This window comes from Pezoporus wallicus, unplaced genomic scaffold, assembly GCF_028554395.1.
Source record: "Pezoporus wallicus isolate ANWC-B61680 ecotype Strahan unplaced genomic scaffold, APGP_CSIRO_Pwel_v1 contig_7071, whole genome shotgun sequence".
Taxonomy (NCBI): Eukaryota; Metazoa; Chordata; class Aves; order Psittaciformes; family Psittacidae; genus Pezoporus; species Pezoporus wallicus.
The window spans coordinates 114,989-125,702 of record NW_026640445.1 but is presented as its reverse complement, the minus strand read 5'-3'; the positions used below and the strand labels follow the sequence as shown (position 1 = coordinate 125,702).

Genomic DNA, 10,714 nt, shown 5'->3' with positions numbered 1-10,714 from the left:
GCTAAATACTTTCATTGTTCTTTTGCTTTTTGTAAAGGAGAGACAGCTATTGAATTGTTGCAACATAGCAAAAGCAATTCAGTAAAGTCATTGAAAGAAAGGAATCAGTTCAGCAATTTATCACAGAGGCAGAAAACAAGTACTTCATGTAGAGAAGAATGATCAGGAATTTATATTTTTTTTTTTTAATGGGAAGTTTCCCCCCCCCCCCCCCCCCCCCCCCCCCCAGGAAATCCACTACTTGATTACAAAAGTCTTTATTTTCTTGATATTAAGATACTCTCAGTCCTGTTTATATGGATATTTTTTCATTGCAGTTGGTATCAAGGACACCTATCCTGATGTGTGTTTGATCAACAAATAATTTTAATATAAACAATATTATTTATAATGTATTGAAATGTAAATATTTGTTTTTATATAGTCATTAAGAATATTTTATTTCTCAGAATATCAAGCTGCACTTGCTCATAAGTACTATCTGCTTGGGAGCAGATATCTTGCCTCTCAACAATTTTTGATCATCAGTCCTGTAGAAATTCAAATCCTAAATTCTGTACATAGAGAAATTATGCACATTTTTAAAACTGTTTAAAGCTATTCCAGTGTAGTGATGATGATGAATATACCATCCTGATTTTACCTCTCAAGTTTAGAAGTCAAGTATGTTTTCACACTTCCTTTATGTAAAGTGAGTTAAGTCCAATGAAGAGTGACAATGTACGTCTTTACCTGCCAGAAATGCCCTATGAACAATAGAAAGCAATGACCTTACTTTCCTAAACCTTAGTTAGATTTTAAATTCAGTACTGGTTTTGTGTAGTTGTTTCAATATTTTTAGACTTTTAGATTTGAAATATGGCTTTTCTTTATTATAGATTAATCTTGTGATTGGTGAGCAGATGGATATTTTAAATTACTTCTTTAATCAAAAACTAGAAAATTTAAACAGAAGAGTTGAAGAAGTCCAATGCAAAGAAACCTATGAAGAAAGAGCATATGGCATTCCTAGTAAGTGTCTTTGCATAGCTGTATGAATATTTTGCATGTGTACCACATAAGACTATTATAGTACCTGGTATACTCCCTGAGAAGGACCGCAAAAGTATGCAATCTTTTCATCTTGTGTGACAGAAAGGTAAGTTAATAACAGTTCTATTTTAAGCCTGTGTTCATGGCAGTTGTTTCACTGTCTACTCTTCATATGATAATGACATCTAGCTTCCTTATTTAAGTCATGCTGTGTTTCTTTTCTGTTGCAGAAGAAACTATCCAAACTTGAGAGACAGATTCAAGCTGCGAAAGCATTTCAGGAGGAAGCGTTCTCAAAAATGGCTGTTCACCAGGTATGATGCAGATGCTCATACAGGTATTAATGCCCCCCTGTAAACTAACAGATGACTGTGGATGTTACACTGAAACTGATGACTTTGACAGCTACATTGCTGTTGCTTACCATCAGAACAGAAAAAAAAAAAAAATAATCCATGCGGAGCTCTTAAATTGGTTGATCTTTTGAGAATTTGTTTTCCGTTTTGGACTACAACATAGTTCTTTTCAGTCATCATAACTGAATAAACTCAACACTGGGTGTAGACACTACATGTGTTGACAATTTTTGCTTTGAGGGTGTCCTACTGGAGAGCCATTGGATTTTTGTAGTGAATGGTCAGCCCTCTTTATTACAAGTTAAAAGTTCTTACAGCATGCTTGCCTCTTTGAGTTACCTTTTCTCAGCCATTCAGCTATAGACCACCAGTTGTATAGGGCCCATGAACTGCCAGTTGAGAACCACTTTCTCAGGCAGTGAATTTGAAAATATAATAGAGTAAATGAAAATGTTAATAACATAGCTATTAATATATGAGCATTTTTCATGGGAGGTACTAGTACATTAGTACTGAAAATATAAGATTGAAAAGCATCTTTTTTTTTTTTTGTGGAACATTTGATTCTCGTGAAGAACAGGAATTTCTCATGTCCTTAGCATAATTGTATTTTATTGTGCTGAAGTTCTTGTAGCTAATATTATGGGAGAAGTAGCTCTGTGAACTGTCAGCCTCCAGTTTCATGCTGACTGTATATTTAATGAAAGAATCTCTTTCTACAGAAATATGCTTGTTTAGTCTTCGAAGTCTAAATCTTTTTGTTCTTTCATATTTTCTTGGCCTTTTCCCAGAAACTTTAAACAAAGCATGAAACAGGATAAGGACAAGGAAGATGCTTACAAGCCTCAAAATTTAAATAGGTGTTTGGGGTTTTTAAAAAAAAGTTCAGCTTCAAGGGGAAAATAAAAGTTGCTTTGGTGTTGCTGTGTTTTTCTTTTGTTGTTGTGTTTGAGTACACCTGTTACTTTAGCACTTCTTGCAAATATGACCAGATTTATCCTGTAAGTTTTATGACAACAAAGTGTATGTTTCCTTCTTTGTCAGACAATGCTTCCAAGTGTATACTATCCAAATACAGTAGTAAACCAGCTTGGACCCTCTGCTTTCTGTCCTAATATTATACCAACAAATACATTTTTGTTATCACCTTACACTGGTTTCCCTTCAACACGTTTCAGAATATACAAGGTATGTATCTAGAGCTGAATAGTAAAATGTAGTTAATGTCCTTATATTGCTTTAAAGCATTTATGAGAAAATTTTCTCTCAACTTCTTTATTAGCAGTTAAATTCTAATAGTTAGATTTCAACACAGTTGTTGTTAGGTGTCCAGTGCTGTTGCTGGTATCTCCAGCCTATCCATTACAGCTGAAGCTAGATGATCAGTTCTTCCAGTGTTTCAGGGTCCAATATTGTGCCAGTTTCTTACTGAATGACAACTTACTTTGGCTTCTGTATAGACAAACCCAAAATACTTTGTTTATAACAGAAATGTTATTTACTGTGCATAGACTACTTTTATTTACTTAAACAGGTATTATATGTACTGCCTTGTTTTTTTTTTCTATTTTCCACTTATCCTGTAGTACCGAGAGATTTGCTCAGACCCTCAGCTACTGCTGTTCTGATCCTGCACGTATATAGCTGCAAGATGATGTAAAACAAAGATATTATTAATACTGTAAAAAATTAGAAAGTTATCACAGAACTTGTTTCCTGAGGAAATTTTGTAAGAAAACAGAAATCATTTCTACTCAGATTTTTCTGTGTCTGGATTTTCCTACAATTTATCAAATACTTTTCGTTCCAAATCAGAAATGTAACTCTTTTTTTTTTTTTTTTTTTTATTATTGAACACAAGCAGGGTGAGTACTAAAAAAAATACTTTGCAAGTTGCAGGAATCCTTGTTTAGCTGGAATCTGGCTTTCAAGCCTGGGAAGAAACCACTTGTCAGCATCATGATGTTTAGTTCCTTTATTTAATGTTGATGAATCCATTCTGTGCAACCGCAATAGTGTGGAATCTGATTTAGGATTGCAGTCCATCTGCAATTCTTAATTTAACTGTCCCTTCTCATGGTAGTTTCAAGTTTTATTGCATGTTTGCAGTCACTATGGCCTGTGCACAGGTCTCGCTCATGACTGATAAGCATGTAAGAGGTTTAGTAGAATTCATGAATAGAAGGGATTGTGTGTGTTATTGCATGTAACCTGCCAATTATTTGCTGTTTGCAAAAAGCAATGGTATATGAATGTGCAACTGAGTAGTATGGGGATGGAAAAACATGACAGTATGGCCGGTATGTCCAGAGGCTGGATGAGATTCTTTTTAGCACAGGACCACACATGGCTGGCATTTGCATGGCTGACACCAAGTTTGTATCTTTGGCCTTTGGGTTTTATTGTAAAGTCAAATTTATGCTGCTCAAAGCACGCACGAGGTTTCTTAGCCTGTTCTGGGAGGTGGCAGTCAGCAGTGTTGTTCAGTAAAATGTATTAATTTGGTTTTTACTTTCTGAATATGTAAATCTTTGCTTATAGCAAAAATGAAATCAGCAAAGAAAGTTTGTTGGCTTATAATTGAATAAGTTCCAATTTGACCCAGCTCAATTAGTTTGATTATAAGTTTCTTACTCATAAACAGTAATCAACAACAGGTGATCAGAGGAAAGAAGTTAAGAGCTGGCATTTGTGTGGTTGCAACTATCACAGAATGTGGCCAGGATTCCCTTGTTTCTTTTGGGGGAATCTTCTACACTGAGGCTATTGTGTTAAATTGCTGTTCTTTTTGATCAAAACAGGTGCAGTAGATCTCATGCATCCTGGGGACTTAATATTTTCTCTCCTACATATCCTGATGGCAGCATCAGGAAAGCCTTGACAAGCATATGGGCAGTGCCAGTGTCACAGATATCCCCTTAGCTGTTATCTTTTTCTCTGAGCATTATTATGCTTCATATGTTCCTAGTCTTTGTAATCTTAGACAGGCATTTTACACATCAGGTCAACTGGAATAGCTTAGTTGTTAATGTATGTATGAAGTCTGTAGGAATTTACCATGTACGCTACAAAATTGACCTATCAGCAAGTAGGCATTTCAGTATGCCTAGTGGTATCTATTGGTATTTTTGAGCATTAAGTGACCCTGGATCTGAGATAATGAACCTCAGTAGATCTCAAAAAGTACCTCAGTAATAGCATACACTATGCAGTCCAAAAGCATGACATTTCTGGGGTTTGGGTAATGTGAGTAATTGATGGTTACATTTTAGAGAGCACAGAAATGTAGTACAATTACTGTGTGCTCGTTTTTACCAAGCAAACAGAGTAACTTTGTTGTTTTACTAAAATGGAAGCAAACAGGGTTTATTTCTATGAAAGATGTTTAGAATATGAATGTTCCTCCTGCATGGCATAGTCCATTCTTAACCAGTAAATTGTACTGGTAGTACCAGGTAGTACAAATGCACCAGGTAGTAAATTGAATGGATTTACTTTTTTTTTCTCAGTGCCATAACTTAGTACGTGTGTCCTGGGTTCAGCAGTAGCAGTCATTTTTCTCCTTCTTGGTAGCTGGTGCAGTGCTGGTTTTGACTTTCGGCCTGGGAACAGAGCTGATAACAGTGATGTTTTGGTTTGGCCAAGGACTTTGTGAGCCTCATGCTCTGCCAGGGAGTAGGCGAAGCCGGGAGGAAGCAGACAGGACACCTGACCCAAACTGACCAAAGAGGTATTCCATACCACAGCACGTCATGCCCAGGATGTAACTGGGAGTGACACAGAAGGGCTGGTAGTCGGCAGGGTTGGAGGAGGTATCGGTCAGTGCTTGGTCGGGCTGGCGGGGGGGGAGTTACAGGTCAGCTGGTGCTGAGGTGTTGTATTCTTTTCCTTTGTTATTTCCTTTATCATTATTATTATTGGTGGTAGCAGTAGTGATTTGTGTTATACCTTAGTTACTAAACTGTTCTTATCTCAACCCGTGGGAGTTGCATTCTTTTTGATTCTCCTCTCCATCCCTCCAGGAGTAGGGGGAGGGCAAGAAGGGGGGGAGTGAGTGAACGAGCTGCCTGACTGGTTTTAAACCACGACAATGTGGTTTATTAAGGTTTGTTTACTGTGCCGTTTTGTTATTTTAATTAAGTCTCGATCAATGAATTAAGTCTTTAATGACTGATATATTTGCGTAGCTATTTTGAATGGTTTTAGTTTTGAATTTCTTGGTTCATCAGTTCTGATGGACCCCTACTATTCCCTGTGGAAACCCGAAATTCAGCAATTGCAGATAATTTAGGTATTGAAATTGAATGTTGAATCCATGCACGCTGATGTAGTATGGAACATACAAAACAAAGCTGCAATAGTGCCAATTACTCCTGGCTTTTCTTTTTTACAATGTCACTAAAATTCAGTTGTGCTCTGAAATGCTTACAGATGTGCCAGATGTTTGTGTGTTTTAACTGAAGTATTAGCAAGCTTTCACTTTATCCAGATGTCTATCTGTAGCCTTCCATTAGTTTAGAAATGTTGAAATTAAAATTCTAGTATGTCAAAGGCTAGTATGAGGTGCACTAACAAAACTTTCATACATCCAACCTGTTTTATTATTACAACAGTCTTCTCAGGAAATAGCATAGAAAGAGGAGATGATTAATTTCATTTTTTTAAAATCCAAGTACTGTAACTTAATAGATACCTTAAAACACTAACAGCACTACATGCTTTTACCAAACATGGCTCTGCCATATAAATAATTTAGTGACAAAGTGAGCAATCCTTCCTTAAAGGAAGTAAGTATCAGTATCAGTGGTGAGGCACTGGAATGGGTTGCCCAGGGAAGTTGTGAATGCTCCATCCCTGGCTACGTTCACGGCCAGGTTGGACAGAGCCTTGGGTGGCATAGTTTAGTGTGTGGTGTCCCTGTCCATGGCAGGGGGGGTTGGAACTAGATGATCTTAAGGTCCTTTCCAACTGTAACTATTCCATGATTCTATGATTCTTCAATTCTTTAATCAAGAGTAATACACAGTTTGTCCTCTCTGCACACATGGGGTTTTTTTCATTGCAATTGAACTGATTTACTGGGGAAGAACCTCTAGAGAAACGTCAGCTCACATCCTGAACAGCACCTCAGAATGCATGCTTTCTCCCCCTGCTTCCTTACAAAGATGTCATTGGTATTTAGAATCCCTCAAACTATACCAGGCAGGCTGAGGTGACCTGCTGGATAGTTGCGTCTTAGAGGTAATACTGAGAGCCTGTAATTTCTCGAAGACTATTGTCCCATGTGTTTTGGGAGGGGGGATTGGTAATATTCTGCTGCTCTGATAAGGATTAAAAGGTATTCCTGTCACAGTGTAAATTAAGCCTTTTAGATAAAATATGTTTATATATTTTAAACTTCTGTGAAAATTGTGTTACAGCTATTCTAACAAATCAAATGTACACACAAGCAGAAATGTCAGCAGCAGTTCAGGTAAAAAATAAACTCTGGATGATTTTAATACTTTTTTTCAAACAAAACCATTGTTGTGGATGGTCCATAGACTGCTTCAATATCCTGGGTTTTGAGTTCCTATTAGAGGGGCTTAGATTTCTGACAAACATAGGAACAGTATGTGGACTGTCATACATTTTGCTTTTATTATTGTTTTATTGCCTTCTTAAAGGTGAACTTAGAGGGAAAAGAGTGATATGAAAAGTGATGAGATGTCATGCTGCTTTTCCCCTTCAAAGTGGAAACATGTCTCCTCGATGACTGTACTGCATGGAAAGCTACAGAAGCAATTAGGTTGCAGGTCACAGCAAGTTGAGCAAATGAGAGGGGAAGAAATGTTGATCAATCTTGAACTATGTTAGTTTTGTAAGCACTTACTCAGCTTGATTTATTCTTCATTTTGGATAGAAGGTGAACGTTTAAAGAATAAAAATAAGTCTGTTTCTCCCAGCATTGACAGCCTAGCCAAGCTTACTTGTGGATCCCTTAAACAAAACGAAGTTACTGGTTTCCCATTTGAAAAGACACAGGTATTTGTCTGTGTTCAGAATGCTTTTTGAGCTGTTTTGGTTCTGTGTAGTCCATCTCTGAAATGTTTGATTGTTTGGGAAAATAATAATAAATAATTGCAAAACTCCAAGTCCTGAGGAGCACATGTTTTTCACCATGGGAATCTGTATGTCCTCAGAGAAATCTAGAGATCACGATGGGACTGAAGTGTTTTTCATAACCTTTCTTCTCAGTGCATGAAGTCAGTGCAGTTGTATTTGTGACAGCAGCTCAGTCAGTGGGAAAAAGTAAACTATGGGGATTTTTTTTTTTTTTTGATGGGAGGAGGTGGTAGATAAAACTTTGTTGGTCTAAATTTGTGTGAAAACTGCTACAAACCTGTTGTGTTTCATGCTTAAGTCATCAGTTGAGTAACTATTTTCTGTAAGAATATCAAAGAAAAAATACTGTTGGTGTATCTGGTACTAGGTCTGACTGATTGTACTAGAAAGTGACCTTAATTAGATGGTGTTCTAAATAGCTTGTGGTGAGCCATGAATGTGACGAAATCCTATTTCCTCAAAGTATAATTGAAAGATGAAAATCAGTGGTTATGAGGAGTCAAGATGGACTCATTCTATTCAAGTTTCACCTAATGTAGCTGGCCTAAACTGAAGCAATCTTTCAGTTGCAAGAAATTTTCTCTTGGTGGGTTTTTTTTTGCAAAGATAAGTGTTAAGTTTGAAATTAACACATCTCACAATAAGGGGAAAACCACAGCATACAGCGAAAACTCCTCCATCTGTGAAGTAAGGATTCTAACAAAGCTGTCTTTTGATAGGTAGAAAAATAATAGTTAAAGTTTGCATCTTGTTTGCAGGCAGAACAAATAGGAGCTTACAAATACCTATCAAACCAACAGAATTCAAAACCAGTCTGCATCAGCCAAGGCTTCCTAAAGCTGAGAGAAGAAACATCAAATGAGGCATTCTTTTATTCAACTTTCATATTATATAGATTTTTAAATTGTGGATTTGCCTGTTGCAATATAGTTTAGAATTTGGTGAGAAGTTAGACTTTTTCAAGACCTTTCCAAATGGAAAACGGAGGAGTGTTTAAAGCTGGGCTTTGAGGGAGTAGGCTTCTCTCACCACAGGGAGGCTCTGTTGTAACAGTATTGGAAGAGTGAAACATCATAGAAGTGATGACAGAGGTGTCGTCACTAGAAATAAACACCCAGAACCCCTAACCCCAAAACCTGTTCCAGTCATCCTTCCCTCTTTATCTTCTTTTTCCTTTTTAAACTTCCTTTCTTTCCCTCCTCTTCCAAATTTGCCATGCCTGAAAACGTGTGAAAACATGATTTTCTAGCAAGACTTAAAACTTTCACCCTCTGAGCTTTTAGGATACAAACCAGTTTTAATTCTTCAATACAGATACTTTGAGAATTTTTTCTACTGAACATATTTTACTATAAATGAAAATATTTGAAGTAGTATTAAAAAAAAAACCCCAAGCCTCTCAAATAAAAATGGTACCTTTTTTACTTCTCAATAACATACTGAGAAGGTTGAGTCTGTGAAGCAGTGCGCATGTGTTACACTCTACCACCTCCTTTGTAGCAATGTGTACATAGTTGGGTTTTGCCTAAACTGAAGTTTCTGAACTTTAGCATTTATGACAGCAACACAACTGGGTTTTTTTTAGAAATAGTTTCACTTTTTTTGTTTTTGTTTGTTTTGTGAAGAGAACACAGGCTTTCTTCAAGCAGCAGCAGTAAAATAGGCCAAAATCTGCACCATGTGGTGCAGTTCAGTCATCATGAGGACTGGCTCATATCTGTTGAAATTTATTGTAGCAGTTGAGTTTCATGATGGCACCTGCCATTTTACTCAGCTGTGCAATGTACACCTGGTTTCAAACTAAGTACATGCACAGGGTTGTGGCTTTTTGGTTAATTTATTGATAGGAAAAAAAAAAACACAACCACCACTCTGTTTCCCCTATAAATTCAGTGCAGTCATGATCAAAAGTAAATACCCCTCTAGACATAATGGGAAACTTTACAGCATTCCTACTGATAACATACAAGTTGTTGTGCTAAGTGGTTATTACTATGGACTAAGAAGTATTTTCTATGTCAGCAACATGCCAAATACTAAGACATGAACACCATGTAATCTGTGGCACTTCTGATGGTTTGGGAACTATACAGACAGTAACAATTCAGAAGTGAACAGATTTACATGAAGCTAAGCTACTTATTAGTAAGAAGTAGTGTAACTGGCTTATTTGTTGTTGCCGTTGTTCAAATAACAACTGGTTTTGTCTTGGTGCCTAGACTTTCAAGCAGTTCCCACGTCCTTCTCCACTGCCAAGGATTTCTCTTTGTCCAGAGCTTACTGAAGAATTCCAAGACCCTCAGAATCTTGAAACTAGAAGCGGCTTATTTGCCAACCCAACGGCTACAGTGCTTACAGGAATTGAACTGCAGTGTGCTTCCTTCCCCACAGTTACCACTTGGATTTGTTCCATGAAAACCTTGGTAACAGTTCTGCATCACATGGGAGCAGGCAAAATAAGGGCTTTGCCACTGTCAGTGGCTTGCTGTTTATCACAGCTTATCACCCCCCAGGAGCACTACTTTGTCATTCAATGCAAATATAGACCATATACATATAAGCTTGTCATATACAAGCTTACTTCAACTGCTTAAAAATCTCTTTAGGAGACACAGACTACCCTAACAAGTGGTCTGCTATTCCACTATTACGTACTATATTGTTACTTGCAGTGAGTTCCAAGTCAAAGCATTATTGCAGATACTACTAATTTCCTTATGTTTCCTACTTATGGTCTGTTACGAACTTTATTCCATTAATTCTGTAAGCTTGTCTTTAAAACTAATTTACTTCCACTTTTCACTTTCATCGTACTACGTTAGAGGGGATTATTGCACATACAAAAGAAATAAAAAAAGTAAGATTTCCAGCTTAATTTTTTTTTTTTTTCTGTGCCATTGATGAACCAAGATTTTGGGGATCTTAGCTCTATTTAGTATTTGTAAAGGTAGTGGCTCCTCTTACTCCTATTTGTAGAAACTGTAGGAAGGATTCTTCTGTCTCCTTAGGTAAATGGCACCAGCTTCCACAATGCTGAAGATAAGCCAACAGTGCCGTAGACCCTCCATTATTTTCAAGCCATTAAGAACCATAAAAAATTAACTGTTGATGTAGCTGGGCTAATAAAATAGTTCAAGCTAAAGCAGCACAGTTCTAGCACCTACAGTGCTTTTTTTGTTTTTAAAGGTATCTCATGGAAAGGTAGTACAAAACTTCATTCA

The 10,714-nt window shown here is 37.0% G+C and overlaps 1 protein-coding gene across 1 annotated transcript; it reads left to right on the top strand.

The window, feature by feature from the left end:
• The first annotated feature begins 1,093 nt into the window (after positions 1-1,093).
• ATF7IP2 (activating transcription factor 7 interacting protein 2) lies at positions 1,094-10,087 on the top strand. Its single transcript, XM_057418949.1, has 6 exons — positions 1,094-1,138; positions 1,263-1,346; positions 5,618-5,679; positions 6,809-6,861; positions 8,252-8,356; positions 9,713-10,087. Exons 4-6 carry the CDS (start codon positions 6,826-6,828, stop codon positions 10,085-10,087), a joined length of 516 nt encoding a protein of 171 aa, XP_057274932.1. The 5' UTR covers positions 1,094-1,138; positions 1,263-1,346; positions 5,618-5,679; positions 6,809-6,825.
• The last annotated feature ends 627 nt before the right edge of the window (positions 10,088-10,714 follow it).